The sequence below is a fragment of the Scyliorhinus torazame genome, chromosome 9, assembly GCF_047496885.1.
Source record: "Scyliorhinus torazame isolate Kashiwa2021f chromosome 9, sScyTor2.1, whole genome shotgun sequence".
NCBI lineage: Eukaryota > Metazoa > Chordata > Chondrichthyes > Carcharhiniformes > Scyliorhinidae > Scyliorhinus > Scyliorhinus torazame.
This window is the reverse complement of record NC_092715.1, coordinates 177,970,892-177,989,331: the sequence shown is the minus strand read 5'-3', so window position 1 is coordinate 177,989,331 and position 18,440 is coordinate 177,970,892. Positions and strand designations below refer to the sequence as shown.

Below are 18,440 nucleotides of genomic sequence, written 5' to 3'. Positions count from 1 at the left end.
TCAGCGAGCAGGGGAGTGGGGCCAGACCGTCAGCGGGTAGGGGAGTGGGGCCAGACAGTCAGCGAGCAGGGGAGTGGGGCCAGACAGTCAGCGAGCAGGGGAGTGGGGCCAGACAGTCAGCGAACAGGGGAGTGGGGCCTGACAGTTAGCAAGCAGGGGAGTGAGGCCAGACAGTCAGCGAGCAGGGGAGTGGGGCCAGACCGTCAGCAAGCAGGGGAGTGGGGCCAGACAGTCAGCGAGATGGTGGGCAGGACCAGACAGCCAGCGAGTGGTGGAGTGGGGCCAGACCGTCAGCGAGCAGGGGAGTGGGGCCAGACCATCAGCGAGCAGGGGAGTGGGGCCAGACAGTCAGTGAGCGGTGGAGTGGGGCCAGACAGTCAGCGAGCAGGGGAGTGGGGCCAGACAGTCAGCGAGCGGTGGAGTGGGGCCAGACCGTCAGCGAGCAGGGGAGTGGGGCCAGACAGTCAGCGAGCAGGGGAGTGGGGCCAGACAGTCAGCGAGCGGTGGAGTGGGGCCAGACCGTCAGCGAGCAGGGGAGTGGGGCCAGACAGTCAGCGAGCAGGGGAGTGGGGCCAGACAGTTAGGGAGCAGGGGAGTGGGGCCAGACAGTCAGCGAGCAGGAGAGTGGGGCCAGACAGTCAGCGAGCAGGGGAGTGAGGCCAGACAGCCAGCGAGCAGGTGAGTGGGGCTAGACCGTTAGCGAGCAGGGGAGTGGGGCCAGTCCGTCAGCGAGCGGTGGAGTGGGGCCAGACAGTCAGCGAGCGGTGGAGTGGGGCCAGACAGTCAGCGAGCAGGGGAGTGGGGCCAGACAGTCAGCGAGCAGGGGAGTGGGGCCAGACCGTCAGCGAGCAGGGGAGTGGGGCCAGACCGTCAGCGAGCAGGGGAGTGGGGCCAGACCGTCAGCGAGCAGGGGAGTGGGGCCAGACAGTCAGCGAGCAGGGGAGTGGGGCCAGACTGTCAGCGAGCAGGGGAGTGGGGCCAGACCGTCAGCGAGCAGGGGAGTGGGGCCAGACCGTCAGCGAGCAGGGGAGTGGGGCCAGACTGTGAGCGAGCAGGGGAGTGGGGCCAGACAGTCAGCGAGCAGGGGAGTGGGGCCAGACAGTCAGCGAGCAGGGGAGTGGGGCCAGACAGTCAGCGAGCAGGGGATTGGGGCCAGACAGTCAGCGAGCAGGGGAGTGGGGCCAGACAGTCAGCGAGCAGGGGAGTGGGGCCAGACAGTCAGCGAGCAGGGGAGTGGGGCCAGACAGTCAGCGAGCAGGGGAGTGGGGCCAGACAGTCAGCGAGCAGGGGAGTGGGGCCAGACAGTCAGCGAGCAGGGGAGTGGGGCCAGACAGTCAGCGGGCAGGGGAGTGGGTCCAGACAGTCAGCGAGTAGGGGAGTGGGGCCAGACAGTCAGGGGGCAGGGGAGTGGGGCCAGAGAGTCAGCGAGCAGGGGAGTGGGGCCAGACAGTCAGCGAGCAGTGGAGTGGGGCCAGACAGTCAGCGAGCAGGTGAGTGAGGCCAGACAGTCAGCAAGATGGTGGGCAGGGCTAGACAGTCGGCGAGCGGTGGAGTGGGGCCAGACAGTCAGCGAGCAGGGGACTGGGGCCAGACGGTCAGCGAGCAGGGGAGTGGGGCCAAACAGTCAGCGAGCAGGGGAGTGGGGCCAGACAGTCAGCGAGCAGGGGAGTGGGGCCAGATAGTCAGCGAGCAGGGGAGTGGGGCCAGACAGTCAGCGAGCAGGGGAGCGGGGCCAGACAGTCAGCGAGCAGGGGAGTGGGACCAGACAGTCAGCGAGCTGTGGAGTGGGACCAGACAGTCAGCGAGCGGGGGAGTGGGGCCAGACCGTCAGCGAGCAGGGGAGTGGGGCCAGACAGTCAGCGAGCAGGGGAGTGGGGCCAGACAGTTTGCGAGCAGGGGAGTGGGGCCAGACAGTCAGTGAGCAGGAGAGTGGGGCCAGACAGTCACCGAGCAGGGGAGTGAGGCCAGACAGTCAGCGAGCAGGTGAGTGGGGCCAGACAGTCAGCGAGCAGGGGAGTGGGGCCAGACAGTCAGCGAGCAGGGGAGTGAGGCCAGACAGTCAGCGAGCAGGTGAGTGGGGCCAGACAGTCAGCGAGCAGGGGAGTGGGGCCAGACAGTCAGCGAGCAGGGGAGTGGGGCCAGACAGTCAGCGAGCAGGGGAGTGTTGCAAGACAGTCAGCGAGCGGTGCATTGGGGCCAGACAGTCATCGAGCGGGAGAGTGGGGCCAGACAGTCAGCGAGCAGGGGAGTGGGGCCAGACAGTCAGCGAGCAGGGGAGTGGGGCCAGACCGTCAGCGGGTAGGGGAGTGGGGCCAGACAGTCAGCGAGCAGGGGAGTGGGGCCAGACAGTCAGCGAGCAGGGGAGTGGGGCCAGACAGTCAGCGAACAGGGGAGTGGGGCCTGACAGTTAGCAAGCAGGGGAGTGAGGCCAGACAGTCAGCGAGCAGGGGAGTGGGGCCAGACCGTCAGCAAGCAGGGGAGTGGGGCCAGACAGTCAGCGAGATGGTGGGCAGGACCAGACAGCCAGCGAGTGGTGGAGTGGGGCCAGACCGTCAGCGAGCAGGGGAGTGGGGCCAGACCATCAGCGAGCAGGGGAGTGGGGCCAGACAGTCAGTGAGCGGTGGAGTGGGGCCAGACAGTCAGCGAGCAGGGGAGTGGGGCCAGACAGTCAGCGAGCTGGGGAGTGGGGCCAGACAGTCAGCGAGCGGGGGAGTGGGGCCAGACAGTCCGCGAGCAGGGGATCGGGGCCAGACAGTCAGCGAGCAGGGGAGTGGGGCCAGACAGTCAGCGAGCAGGGGAGTGGGGCCAGACAGGCAGCGAGCGGGGGAGTGGGGCCAGACAGTCAGCGAGCAGGGGAGTGGGGCCAGACAGTCAGCGAGCAGGGGATTGGGGCCAGACAGTTAGCGACCAGGGGAGTGGGGCCAGACAGTCAGCGAGCGGTGGAGTGGGGCCAGACAGTCAGGGAGCAGGGGAGTGTGGCCAGACAGTCAGCGGGCAGGGGAGTGTGGCCAGGCCGTCAGCGAGCGGTGGAGTGGGGCCAGACAGTCAGCGAGCGGTGGAGTGGGGCCAGACCGTCAGCGAGCAGGGGAGTGGGGCCAGACAGTCAGCGAGCGGTGGAGTGGGGCCAGACAGTCAGCGAGCAGGGGAGTGGGGCCAGACAGTCAGCGAGCAGGCGAGTGGGGCCAGACAGTCAGCGAGCAGGGGAGTGGGGCCAGACAGTCTGCGAGCAGGGGAGTGAGGCCAGGCAGTCTGCGAGCAGGGGAGTGGGGCCACACAGTCAGCGAGCAGGGGAGTGGGGCCAGACAGTCAGCGAGCAGGGGAGTGAGGCCAGACAGTCAGTGAGCAGGGGAGTGGGGCCAGGCAGTCAGCGAGCAGGGGAGTGGGGCCAGACAGTCAGCGAGCAGGAGAGTGTGGCCAGGCAGTCAGCGAGCAGGGGAGTGGGGCCAGACAGTCAGCGAGCAGTGGAGTTGGGCCACACAGTCAGCGAGCAGGGAAGTGGGGCCAGACCGTCAGCGAGCAGGTGAGTGGGGCCAGACAGTCAGCGAGCAGGGGAGTTGGGCCAGACAGTCAGCGAGCAGGGGAGTGGGGCCAGACAGTCAGCGAGTGGTGGAGTGGGGCCAGACCGTCAGCAAGCAGGGGAGTGGGGCCAGACAGTCAGCGGGCAGGGGAGTGGGGCCAGACCGTCAGCGAGCAGGGGAGTGGGGCCAGACAGTCAGCGAGCAGGGGAGTGGGGCCAGACAGTCAGCGAGTAGGGGAGTGGGGCCACACAGTCAGCGAGCAGGGGAGTGGGGCCACACAGTCAGCGAGCAGGAGAGTGGGGCCACACAGTCAGCGGGCATGGGAGTGGGGCCAGACAGTCAGCAAGCAGGGAGGCCTAATTCTGCTCCTATGTCTTCTGGTCTTATGTGAAAAATTGGCTGAGGAACACTCCTTCTCCAAATTAGGCATGAGCAACGCATTCCTCCAGTTGGAGCTGCATGCGGCATCCAGGAGACAGGTGACTATCTACACCCACAGGGGTCTTTACGAATACACCAATCTTCCATTTGGAATATCGTCCGCCTGTGCAATGTCATGGAGAGCACCTTCCAAGGGCTGCCAAGGGTGGCAGTTTACTTGGATGATGTCCTGAACACCGGGTCCACCAAAAAGGGACACCTGGATAATTTAGAGGAAGTCCTCCTCTGCTTCTCTGAGGCAGGCGTCCACCTGAAAAGGGGCAAGTGTGTGTATCATGCAAAAGAGGTCACATACCTGTCATGATATTCAGGTAAACATCATGGTACAAACATACATGCATACTGATGGACAGATCAACAGACCAATCAATACACACACAACACCACAGCCAATCACAGGCAAGAGCATACACACTACAAAACAGGGAACACGAGATTTACCAGGGATTCCAGCAGGAGACAGCTCAGGGCACAGAGCTCACAGCAAGCCACTCAGACATCCACCATGTGCTGAGTGCCACTCCAATATAGTATTAGGAACAGGTCCACAGATTCTAGGGTTATGATCGAACCTCAGTAACCAGTTTACCACTGTAAATAAATGTTAGTAATCAAACTAAGTTGTACCATTCGCAACCGTGTTGGTTCGTCTGTGTAGCAGAGGACCCAACACATCAATGCCTAGGGTACCGGGTCGACATGGACGGCTTGCACCCGATGGAGAAGGTTTGAGCCATCAAACAGGCCTCCATGCCTGAGAATACAACCAAACTACAGTTGTTCCTTGGACTCTTAAATTATCACGGCAAATTCATCCCGAACTTGGCAGCCATTCTGGCATTGCGACAGGTACTCCTTAAAAAAACATTCGGACTGGGCATGGAGCGCGCCGCAAGAAGAGGTGTTTGCCAAGGTAAAGCGACAGCTGTTGTCCTTGAGGCCGATAACGCAATACGGCCTTCCGCACCACTCCTGATCAAGTGTGATGACTCTCCGTATGGCATTGGGGTGGTTTTGTCCCACCGGATGGACGACGCAACAGAGAGGCCAATAGACTATGCATCAAAGATTGTGGTTGATGCAGACCATAGATATGCTCAGGTCGAGAAAGAAGGACTGGCCGTAATCTTCGCGGTCAAGACGTTCCACCAGTACGTTAATGGGCTGTGCTTTATAACCATAAAAGATCACAAACCTTTGCTCGGTCTAATCAAGGAGGACAAAACAATCTCACCGATAGCGTAAGGCTGGATACAGTGTTTGCCGCTATTATTGGCAGCATATGAGTATGTGTTCGAGTATCGCCTGGGCGTGCAAATCGCATACATAGGTGCCTTGATCTGACTCCCATTTCCAGAATGCCCACCGACTCCTCCAGTGGCAGATGAGGTCACGTTGGCCCTGAACGTTATGGACACCTTTCCGGTTACAGCCTCGCAGATTCGTGAGCGGACCCAAAAGGACCCGACATTATCAATGTTACGCCACATTGTCACGGGGGACAGTAGGGAAGACTGCCTGAGGAGCTGAGGGGTTTTGCGACTAAGCAACAAGAGCTTAGTGTGGAGGATGACGTTTTTCTGTGGGAAGCCTGTGTTCTGGTCCTGAGTCAAGGCAGAAAAGCCATATTGCAGGACCTACACAATGGACAACCAGAGTGTCCAAGGTGAAGATGCACGCCGGAGCTACGTTTGATGGCTGGGACTTGATTGTGACATCGCAAAGTTGGTGCAGCAGTGAACTACATGTCAGGAACATCAAAAGCTCCTACCAGCTGCGTCTCTTCACCCCTGGGAGTGGCCAGGCTGGTGCTGAAATTGTGGCGGGCGCCTGTTTCATGCCAATTCTCAGTGCCTCGACAGCAGCATCAATGCGTTCCAGAACGCACGTACCGTAAACACCGTTGGCATATCATTAGCAGGCCCGACCCGGGATTCACCGGGGCCTCCGCGATTCTCCGCCTCCACTGAGCAAATTCCCGATGACAAGTTTCACTTGTGCTTTTAAAAATCGTGAAGCAGGCGCCATGACTGCTGAGGGAGAGAGAGGGGTTACGGAAAGTGTCCAACATCGCCATCGTTTGCTGACAGTTGTGCTGCAGGCCAGGAGGCTCCTGTCAGGGCCTGGGGAATAGTGGGCCATGTGCGCCACCAGTTTTGCTATCGTGGAAGTCCAAGAATCCTGTCCTGGTGTCAATACTCATTCTTAGGAATGGAGAATCCTGCTGAGGATCTCCTGAAACAATACCACAGCAGACTGACACAGTACAGAAGTTTCTGGCCAGGGGCCATGGTATATATCTGGAATTTCGGAGACGGTGCCCGGTGGGTATCAGGGACTGGAGTGGAGAGGACTGAACCAGTCTCTTATACGGTGAAAACCAAGGATTGGACGGTGCAAAAGCACATGGACCACCTTAAAGACAGGGAGCCTGAATCAGAACCGGCCCTGCCAGATGATTTCGCTCTCTACCCCTGCCCGTCACCCAGGGGCAACACTCCCCAATGCCCAGGATGCAGAGATGAGCAAGGTTGAATATCAGGATCAGACATGGAGTCAGAAGTGCTCATAGTCTCGGACGACAGTTTGACCAGGGAGCAACTGCTGACAGCACCCTCCAGACGATCGGCACCGAAGCACACTCCCCAATACGTTACAACCCCCCATTCAGCCCCGCAACTACTGGAAGTGCGACTGCGGGCGAAGTGACCAAATAGGCCTCTTCTACCCTCTATGACTGAGGGACTGGCAGACTTCGCAATAATGTAATAACCCCCCAGGGGATATGACCTGATTGATCTCCCCATGGGCCTCGTGGAATACAAGCTCCCCCGCTGAGGGGCAGAGGCCTAACAGCGGGGCTCGTTAAAACGGATCGATATAAGCCTGTCAGGATGGGAATCGGCATCTTTGGGTCCTCCTGGCTAGGACTGGATGTCCTGGCCTTGCATTTATTTATTAAATAAACCACTGAGTTTAAATCCTTCTCGGGACGCCTGTGATTATAATATTTATCATTGTTTATTTGAATCTGACTTGCCAGTGTTTACTTGATATAGTGTGATTCATTTGACAGCCTTATAATATTGATGATAACTTGAACTGAACAATTTTGGGGGATAATCAAAATGATTTATTATGTTTATAATATATATTATATAATAGCCGTGCAGAAATGTGTAATAAACCCATGCTAATTAACTGTGCCGTTACAATTGCCACTTGCTAATAGGTATGTGTATTCCCATGTTACATTGTAGACTTTGTACAAAAGGATATGGGGGTGTGAACTCCCAAGGGAACTACAGGGAACTAACTGGTCTGCGCTCTCACTCTCTATGGATAAAGTGCTTTTGCTCATTGCGAATTCTGAGTGCACCTCCCCTTTCAAAGGTACTGGCCACTTGTAAGTGGCTTCAGAGATGCCCAAAAATCCAACTGCCTAAACAGGTGTGCAGCAAATGCTCTAAGAGTTTTTAATCCAGCTTTGCTATCAAATATTCAAGGATTATGAGCTTCAGAGGAATTTCCCAATATTGTAGGACAGTTACAGCACGGACGGAGGCCAAGCGGCCCATGGAACCCCTCCTGTCTCTGTGCAAGATGAACTCAGCTAGCCCCACTTCCCTAACTCTCTCACGCTGTGCATTTTCATGTCGCTCGCTACTTAAACAAAATTTTTCTTCATGTTGGTGTTTGTTTGCCAATGCCCTTAAGTTGATGTCCTCTATTTCTCAACTCTTCTGCTAATGGGAACCACTTCTCTCCACCTACTCTGCTGTGATTGTGAGCATTTCTGCCAAATCGCTGATCAACTTCCTCTTCTCCAAGGGGCCAAGTCCCAGCTTCTCCAATTTATCCATGTAGCTGAAGTCGCTTATCTATGGAGCCATTCCAGTGAAACTTTTCTGCATCCTTTCTGATACCTTCACATCCTTCCTAAAATATGGTACCTAAAATTGGCCTCAGTCCTACAGCCGAAGCCAGATCAGTCTTTTATAAAGGTCCATCATAACTTTGAGACTTTTGTGCCCAGATTTTCACTATGCTGGGGAGGCTCTGCGTCGTGCAAAAATCCCAGAAATGGCCGGAAATTTTAAGTCCCTCCCCAAAAACGCCATTTCCTATTGTTGCGGGGGGATTGAGGATTTCCTGAAGTCGGGCTGAGATTCACAGAGGCAGCAGGCTCCATTGAAGTGGGATTTTGGTTGGCCAGGGATGTGTAACCCGAAGTATGAAGATCAGAATAGGTCACAGGAGGTTTGAGTTTGGTGTATTTGTTTCAATAGCCAGGGTATCCCTTCGGAGAGGTAAGGCACCCTTTGGGACTGTTAAAAGTAAACATGATTGTGAAAAATAAAGTGCATAAACTCATTGAAACTGTGAGATCTGTCAAGGAACTGTTAAAGAACTATCAAGCTGTCAAAAGATACCAGGTGAGTTGGCATGGTAAAGGCAAAGGGTGGGTTGGCATGAGTTGGCACTAAGTTAGCATAGGGATGCTAAAGTGCCATGGCGATGTGGAGGTATTGTGGCTTTGAGGATCCATGGGGTGATGGGTAGAGGGACATGGGCTAGCATCAGGAGTTAGTATGGGGTGATGAGGAATTATCGGTGTAGGTGGAGGTTCATGGTTTACATAGGGAGTCTAATGGATCATGAGGTTGGGTAGTGGATCATGGGTTGACATAATTCTTATGAGGGGCCATTGGGAGCTGGACAGAGAGGTCTGGGTTGACGAGCGTCTGATAGGTCATGGAGGTATGGATGGGGGCATGAGGTCGCTATGATTGACATGCATGGGGAGAGTGAGCAGACAGGTGTTTTAAAAAATAACTTAAACAAAGTGCTGGAGTGCAGAGGCAGACCTTTTAATTGGGATATATAAGATGATAAAGCGGATTGACAAAACAAACGTAGAGAGGATGCTTCCTCTTGTCGCACAACCTCGAGGCCGGCCATAACCTGAGGATAAGAGTTACTGAGAACGGGCTGGAAAGTGGAGTTGAGGCTGAGATGAAATCCACCATGATGGTAATGAATGACGGAGTGGGCTCAAGGGGCTGAATTGCCTCTCCCTAGTTCTTGTGTTGTGCATGACCCACCTCTGCACTGGCAGCCTCCGCACTTGTACCGGGACCCCCTGCCCCTAGAACGATAATCCTAACTGCGGGTGGCCATTTTCAGAGTTTGGATTCACAGAGCCGGGAATTCTCCTATCTCTGCATACCCGACCAAGGAGCGAAAATCTGGGTCTGTGCTCCTATCTATACAACCCCGGCTCACATATGCCTTTTAAACCACTTTCTCGATCCACATGCCACCTTCAGTGATTTGTACACACATACCTTAAGGTCTTTCTTTTCTTCTTCCACCTTCAGAAATCTGCCATTATGTTATATTGCCTCTTTTCATTCTTCATATTTCCCTGCATTAAATTTTAGCTGTCACAGGCCCATCTATTCCCCACTAGCCTGTCTATGCCCACTGATCACCACCCTCCTCACCATTTACAGTATTCCAAGTTCTGTGTCACCTGTAAATATTCAAATTGTGCCCTATATACCCAAGACTAGGTCATGAATATTGTTTCAGAAAATAAGTGTTCCTAATACTGATGTTGGGGAAACCCCACTGTATACTGTTACGATCCCAGTTGGTATTGCTACTGGACAGGAAGATTCCAGAATGCAACCCTGGCGCAAAATATCGTAACTTTTACTTTTTCTTTATCATAGATTATCATAGAATTTACAGTGCAGAAGGAGGCCCTTTGGCCCATCGAGTCTGCACCGGCTCTTGGAAAGAGCATCCTACCCAAGGTCAACACCTCCACCCTGTCCCCATAACCCAGTAACCCCACCCAACACTAAGGGCAATTTTGGACACTAAGGGCAATTTATCATGGCCAATCCACCTAACTTGCACATCTTTGGACTGTGGGAGCAAACCGGAGCACCCGGAGGAAACCCACGCACACACGGGGAGGATGTGCAGACTCCGCACAGACAGTGACCCAAGCCGGAATCGAACCTGGGACCCTGGAGCTGTGAAGCAATTGTGCTATCCACAATGCTACCATGCTGCCCCTAGAGAAATGAAGGAACAGAGTCACAGAACCACTAATAAATTTTAATAGCAAGAAAACATGAAAAGTTTGATTATGGTACGATGCTCCTTTTTTCACCCTGGCGTCACAAATGTGTACATTTTTCAAAGATAACACCTCATTGAAATTGGCCCTCCTCCAATTAAGTATTCTTACCCCAGATTGCTTCTTGTCCTTCTTCACAGCTAACCTAAACCGTAGGATATTACGATCACTATTCCCTAAATGTTTCCCAACTGACAATGGGATTACTTGACCCCATCCGATAGAACCATATCCAGCAATACCTCGGGCGGGATTCTCCGACCCCCACCGGGCCGGAGAATCGCCGGGGGGGGTGACCTGAATCCCGCCCCTGCTGGCTGCCTAATTCTCTGGCGCCGGGGTTTTGGCGGGGGCGGGAATCGCGCCGCGCTGGTTGGAGGCCGCTGGCAGCCCCCCCCCCCCCGGCAATTCTCTGGCAGGCAATGGGCCGCGCGGCCGCCCGTTTTAGGCCAGTCCCACCACATAAATTAGACCTGGTACTTACCGGCGGGACCTGGCTCTGCGGAAGGCCTCCGGGGCCCTCGGGGGTGGCGCAGGGGGATCTGGCACCGGGAGGTGCCCCCATGGTTACCTGGCCCGCGATCGGGGCCCACTGATCCACAGGCGGGCCTGTGCCGTGGGGACACTCTTTCCCTTCGCACCGGCTGCTGTGGACATCCGCCATGGCCTGTGCGGAGACGCACCCCCCTGCGCATGCGCTGGGATGCTGCCAGCACACACTGGCGCCTCCGCGCATGCGCCAACTCGTGCCGGCCGGCGGAGGCCCTTCGGCGCCGGTTGGCACGGCACCAAGCCCCTTCATGCCAGTTTGCGCGGCGCAAACCCCGCCGGCGCTGGCCTAGGCCCTGAAGGTGCGGAGGATTCTGCACCTTCCGGGCGGCCCATTGCCGAAGTGGTTCACGCCACTCCTCGGCGTTGGGACCGCCCGCCCCGCCGTGTACGGGAGAATCCCACCCCTCGTTCCTCATTGATCCAGAAATATACTGATCAAAAAGATACTCCTGAACACACTTCAGAAACACTTGTCTATTTCTGCCATTTATGCTCTATAATCCCAGTCTGTCATGGGGTAACTAAAGTTCTCTATAGCCATAATTTGTGGCTTCTGCACCGCTCTGTAACTTGCCTGCAAATCTGTTCCCCTATATCCTTTCCACAAGTTGGTGACCTATAGAATATGCCCAGCAGTTCATGGTATCTCAGTTAGTTTCTAGATAGATTCTGTCCTTGATCTATGCAGGATATCCTCTCTCTCCACCACTATAACGTTCTCCATAACCAATTACTGCTGTTGTGAGTTTGTTTGAAACTAATAGGAAAAATCTCTGTTAATTGCTATAACTGCAAGACTAATCCTAGTTGCCCAATTTAGAACAGAAAACTTCTTTCCTGCAAGATAGGAATTTTTACCCTTCAAATCCTTGTCTAAATAGTAGATTGAAGCATTCTGAAGCTTGCTAGAATCAGTAAGATGAATAATTTTCCGGAACTGAATTGATCATTTTTCAAAACCCTGTCAGTAACTGAGTAAATTGTAATTGCATTCTGGTGTTGTTTGTGCAAACTCTTGGATTTAACCCACAATTTAAGATCAAATTGGAGAACAAGGGCAGCTAGCATGAATTTGTTCAAAGCAAGATGATACTGCAAATTTACTGAGAGAATTTTGCGAAGACTAATTGTGTAACAAAGGGAATGCAGTACACGTACACATAAGGGAACATGTACGCTTGTAAAGGCACTGGTTGGAGATGGGCTTCCCACAGGTCAGCCTATGGCACTGGAGGGACCTTGCGTGGACCACAGGGTGCCCAATCCAGAGAAAACCCATCTACCCCTCCACTCCCCCTAGTCCCTAGAGAGTCCACCAGGTGTTCGTGAGCAGCCTCTCCCAAGAGGCAAATTGACTACCCTGTTGCTGGTTAAAATGCCAGTAGCAGCAGGAAGAGACCATTTGTTGGCCACATAATGGTTTCTATTAGCCAAAAGGGTTGGTGGGCTGTCCACCACCTCCCCTGCTGCCGGTAAAATACGAGTGCAGGCGGAAAGGCCATGGGCATGGCACCCCCTGCCGTGGCACCCTCTTCTTCCCAGCACACTCCCAGTGTTGTTGGCGGTGGTGGAGAGGGGTCAAAATCTCAACTGATGTCAAATACCTGCTCAGAGACTCAGCCTGAAAACTGGGCCCAGACTAATTTCCATCTCATAAAGCAATTTTAAAAAGCTGCTACGACCAAAGAGATAATACATTTCTGGAATGGTTTGGCAAAAGTTTGAGTGCTGTGTTCACTTCTTAGTGCTTCATTGTAGCAAGATTGTGTGCAGTGTAGATTGTGGATAGCACTGTGGCTTCACAGCTCCAGGGTCCCAGGTTCGATTCCGGCTTGAGTCACTGTCTGTGCGGAGTCTGCACATCCTCCCCGTGTCTGCGTGGGTTTCCTCCGGGTGCTCCGGTTTCCTCCCACAGTCCAAAGATGTGCAGGTTAGGTGGATTGGCCATGATAAATTTCCCTTAGTGTCCAAAATTGCCCTTAGTGTTGTGTTGGGTTACTGAGTTATGGGGACAGGGTGGAGGTGTTGACCTTGGGTAGGGTGCTCTTTCCAAGAGCCGGTGCAGACTTGATGGGCCAAATGGTCTCCTTCTGCACTGTAAATCATATGATCAGGATGATCTCAGGCAGAGGAGATATAGTTATGAGGACACACTTGAAGAATTGGACACGCTTGAATAATTGGACCAAGTTTTACTGGAGCAGAGAAGGCCAATAGAAAATGAAATGAAGGGTTTTTAAATTTATGAATTTATTAAATTTATGTCTAACAGAATAGGGAAAGTATTTATTCTGGTTTGGTAATTGTTGACCGTAAGGGAGGTGTGTGCAAGATAAAGGATAGAGGTTCAGAGCTGTCTCTTGGAGGGGTATTAGAGCATGGAATGCTTGGGTACAGGTAGAGGGTCTGGGGAGGGATCAATGTGGTGGAATAAAAACAAAGTGTTGGAAAATCTCAGCAGGTCTGGCAGCATCCGTGGGAGTGAGAAAAACAGATCGAGATAACGTTTCGAGTCCAATACAACTTCTTCAGAAGAAGACTCATATTGGTCTGGAAGTTCTGTTTCTTTCTCCACAGGTGTTGCTGGGCCTGAGTTTTTCCAGCACTTTCTGTTTTTCTTTCAGATCTCCTGCATCTGCAGTGTTTTGCTTTTATTTGAGCAATCTAGTGGGATTTATCTTACAAGGAACTGGCAAAGATGATGAGCTAAATGGACTCTTTCTGTGCGTTCAACCACTGTACTGCTGTATTTGTGATTCTGATGCTGGGTCAACTGACATTTTCAAGACCAAGCTCAATAGATTTTTGTTGGAAAAGGGATGGCAAATGAGGTTAAGGGGCTAATTGGCCTATGCCCTTTCCCTTGTTTCCACTGCTTCACAAAAATATATTTTGTAACTTTTTCCTTTTTAGGAAGGATTTTTGTGTACAAAAAGATGAGCCCTGTGACACTGTTGGTAAGTAAAAATATGTTACCTTGCTGAGCATGTAACAAACACACAGTGTAGTTTTGACTTTGAACGTTTAAGTTTGTGAAATTGCTGTTCCATAGAATACAAAACATTTGATACACAGGATGGAGGATTTCTGCCTTATGCTCAGTTTAGCCAAATTAGAGCTACGTTTATGAAGAACCGGTTTTCTACATTTAATGTACAAAGGAAATCTTTGCCCTTTGTTGCTTGATATTTTGCCAAATGTGACTTTATTCTGATTTAGAATTATAAATGGTTAAAAAAAACACTCACTTAGATACAACGATATGACTGGGAGCAGGAGTCTTTATGATCTCTTACTCAATTACGATCTACCAGTGATGGCTATTTTACTTGGAATGTGTGCTTTAATTGAGCCAAAGATTAATTGTTTTTTGTGTGTAAGTGGTGGCCAAAGTCATACTTGAATATTTCCTGTTTGATAAAGTATTTTTTCAGTCACACCATGCAAATCAAATAGGAACTCTGGCTATATTCCAGAGATTAACCATTTGTACTATGTATGCATTCTGAATTCTTCTTGATGGAGAATTTTGTCTGACATTCCCATCTACCTTGTGCAACAGAAAGAAAATTACAAGTCTTCTAAATTTCAGAAGATAGGTGCATAGATTATCTTTTTGGACTTGTTTTGATTGTTGCTGGACACTGAATATAAATTGATGCTTTGAAGACTTACATATGTACAATCTGGGCAGCAAAACCACTCATTACAATGTGATAATAGGCCAGCTCATGGTGTTGAAACCAAATGTACAATTTATACAACAATATAATTTACAGTGGCACATCGAAATCTCTGAAATGTATTTGACTGTGGTTATTAGGAATCTTGTAGTTAATTGAAATCAACTTAACTCGAGGTTTAATTATCAACTTCCGAAATCAAAAAAAGCTAATCAATGTGACTGTTTGTAACTAACCATCAGTTCTCTTGATATGACAGTAGATGTAATTAGAAACCACAATAATCAGTAATTGGCAAGAAGAATGTTGGGTTAGAATTAAATGGAAAGGGTGACTTGTTTGTCCTTTATATTACAAAAATGTCAGTTGGTTACACATAATTCCAAACATCTTGAACTGTTGGCCCTAACCTGAACGATTAATTTGTGAAACAGGCAACTGTCTAGGGCACTCTGATATATGAATAATTTAAGTGAAAATGTGTTGAGGCGTTGCCATGGAGAAGGATGCTGAAAGTTAACTGCCAAATATTGTTTGAAATTTAAACCAGGCAGCTTGACCCTGATTGGTCAAGGTGAAGTCCTGAGGAATGAGTCAGAGAATGGCTGTCATTTATTTTGCTCAGTTGAAATAGGCACTGTGTGTACAAGTTCTTTCTGTCTGCAAAGAACAGGGCTCTGTGTATTAATATAAGTAGCTTCCAATACATGCAAATTTGCCATACTGCGAGCCCAACTTAACACATCTTAAATTGATTGTCAGCATAATTATTAGCACACTGAGGATTTTTTAGCTAATATTGTCCAATGGCAGAATCACATCTAATGCTGGACACTATGTTTTAAGTTTTTCAAGCAGGGGTTGGTTGCGTACAGACTGTACCTTGCCCATTGTGAACAATGAAAGGGACATTAATATATTGGAAGCTACGTGTATTAATGCAAATGGAAAGAACATGTACACACATAAGGCCTGTTTTAGCGAAATGCAAGAACCATTCACTGGTTCATTCCTCAGGGCAATGCCTTGACCAATCCGAGTCAAGCTGCCTGGTTTAAATTTCAAACTATGCTTGCCACTTAACTGTCAGGTCAGGATTTTAGACCCCTTCCCCACAGTGTCAGTTCTGGTCCTGCAGCTGTCAATGGGTTTTCCCATTGTTTGTAACCTCCACCTCCAGGAACCCGCAGCAGGGATGGGCAGTGATCATTGTCGGTGGGAATGGAAGATCTCACTGGTGGAAACATCTGGAAAATTTCAGCGTCAGCCACCATCAACTGGTGCATTATCCATGGCAAATCCTCTACCAGTCAGAATCCACTTGCCAACCAATAAGCACGTTCTTCTCATTCAGTATAAAGTTGTTGATTTTCCTGATATTGGTATTGTTGTGAATGTCCTGATGAGTGCAAGATGAAAAGCCCACTGCTGGGGCTGGTGGGTGGATCCACGGACCAGAAGTGGGTCAAGAAGAAGGGAGCAGTTGGAGCAAGAGACTCTTCGTATGCCACAGGTCAAGATGGCAGAGGGTAAAGGGCCTGACCAATGATCGACGAACCAATTGGTCGACTTTTTAAATGAAAAGTTTAGCCGACAGAGGAGGGAGGCCCAGGAGGACCGAGACAAGGCGGTGAACCGTTGAAAGCGGGAATTTTCCATGTGGAGCAGAGGCTGGAGTCCCAGGGCCAGACTATTCGGAAAGTGGGGGAGCATGAGGAGCAGCTCGCCTCGTTGGCGGCTGAAATAGGTGTCATGCCGGAGACTCCGAAGTGGTTAAGGGAAAGGTGGAGGACCTGGAGAATCGCTCCTGGAGACAGAACCTAAGAATTGCGGGGATGACATTGAGGGAGCGGACGCTGGCTTGTATGTAGCCAACATGCTGGAGAAGTTGATGGGGGGTGGGGACGGACTTTGATCGGCCTCTGGAGGACGACCGAGCGCACAGGGCGCTGGTGAGGAAGTCGCAGGTGAATGAGCCACCAAGGGCGATGGTGGTGACCTGGGAGAGGAGCGAGCTTTGGGTGTACCAGGACCTCGGCGTGGACCTGGCGAAGAGGAGAGGTGGGTTTAATTGTGTGAAAGCTGCCCTCTTTAAAAAGGGGGTGACATTTGAGATGCTGTGCCCGGCTCGCCTTTGGGTGACTTTTAATAGCCGAGAACACTATTTTGGAACACCAGAGGAGGCGATGAAGATTTTAAGAGACAATGGACTGGCAGGTGAAGGATGACATTGAACTGAGGAGGAGGGGTGTGGAGGTGGGTGCTTTTTCTGTTTTTTCCTGCATATTTTGTTTTTCTTCCTCAAGATGTTTTGTGGAGAATGGGGGTGAGTGCATCTTTTTTTTTTTTGTTGTTGCATTGTTGGCTGCAAGGTGTGCGAGCAGGGTGGTGGGGGAGGAGAATCAGGGGTAGGAGGCTTAGGTGCCTTGGCAGGGGCTGCTAGGCTAGCTGGACAGACTAGATAATGGGAGCGCAGTGGGGAGTGATCAGATGGTTAGTGCAGTAGAGGGCGATAGGGTAGTTGTTTTGTTCAAGGGAAGGGGGGAGGGAGGGGCTGCCGACAAAGATATTGTTGCTGTGGCGTAGCATGGGAGGGAGTGGTGATGGTAGACATCTGAGGGTGGGCCTGGAGGGGCGTGTGGCATGGTCCGGGGGCTGGCTTAAGGAGGGGTATGGTTGACTGGCAGGAGAAGGGGCGGGGTGCCCTCCGACTAGGTTGGACACATGGAACGTGAGGGGGCTGAATGGGCTGGTTAAACGGTTCAGTGTTTTCGCGCACCTGAGGAGTTTGAAGGCAGACATGGCCTTTTTACAAGAAACAAATTTGAGGATCGGGGATCAGACAAGGCGAAGGAAAGGGTGGGTAGGGCAAGTCTTCCATTCGGGATTAGACATGAAGACGCAGGGGGTGGCGGTGCTGGTAAATGAACAGGTGACGTTTGAGGTGGGAAATATAGTAGCAGACTCAGGGGGAAGGTTTGTGATGGCGAGTGGGAAGCTGGAGGGGATGCCAGTGGTACTGGTAAATATTTATGCCCCAAATTAGGACGATGCAGAGTTCATGAGGCATGTGCTGGGGAAGATCCTGGTCCTGGACTTACATCGGTTGATTACGGGGGGGGGGGTGGCGGGGGACTTTAAAACGGTCATTGATCCAGGGATTGACCCGTCAAGCCGGAAGTCGGGGAGGTTGTCGGCTGTGTCAAAGGAGCTGAAGGGGTTCATGGAGGGCATGGTGGTGGACCCGTGGAGGTTTGGGAGGCCGAGGGCGACAGAATTTTTGTACGTCTCCCATGTGTGCAGGGTTTACTCTCGGCTTGATTTTTTTGTGGTGGGCAAGACGTTATTGGCGGGGGTGGCTGACCTGGGGTCCTCGGCGATCGTGGTTTCAGACCACGCGTCGCATTGGGTGGACTTGCAAGTTGATCAGCGAGGGGGTCCAGCGCCCACAGTAGAGGCTGGACGTAGGGTTGTTAGCAGATGAGGAGGTGTGCGAGCGGGTGAGGACCATCATTCAGGGGTACGTGGAACTAATTATATAGATGAGGTCTCAGCTGCAAAGCTGTGGGAGGCACTCAAGACAGTGATTGGGGGGAGGTTTTATCAATCCGGGCACTTAGGGAGAAGGTGGAGCAAGGTTGGTGGATGAGATCCTGAGGGTGGACCTGGTCCTGAAGGCAGGATTGTTGAAGGAGAGGCAGGAGCTCCAGATGGTGTTCACTCTGGTGTCCACGGGGAAGGCAGTAGGACAGTTGCAGAGGGCCAGGGGGGCAGTGTATGAGTACGGGGAGAAGGCTAGCAGGGCGCTGGCCCACTAATTCAGGAAGCAGGAGCCAGCGAGGGAGATTGGAAGGGTGAAGGTTGGTAGGGATGGAGTGGTATTGGACCTGGTGGGGGTGAATGGAGTATCTGAGAAGCTTTACAGATGGTTTTCTGGTAGAACTCTATAAAAAGAATTTGGGGGCCCTGAGGCCCTTGCTAGTAAGGGCATTCAATGAGGCGAGGGAGAAGGTTGAGCCCCCCTTCCCCCACCCACGTTATCGCAGGCATCAATAATTTTAATCTTGAAGAAGGCCAACTCCACATCATCCT

The 18,440-nt window shown here is 52.1% G+C and overlaps 1 protein-coding gene across 1 annotated transcript in view; it reads left to right on the top strand.

Moving 5' to 3' along the window:
- LOC140429605 (A disintegrin and metalloproteinase with thrombospondin motifs 19-like) overlaps positions 1 to 18,440 on the top strand; it is a 789,098-nt gene that overhangs the window by 149,444 nt on the left and 621,214 nt on the right. The window contains exon 7 of the mRNA XM_072516849.1: positions 13,579 to 13,622. Coding sequence (XP_072372950.1) covers positions 13,579 to 13,622 — 44 coding nt within the window. The remainder of the gene's footprint in view (positions 1 to 13,578; positions 13,623 to 18,440) is intronic.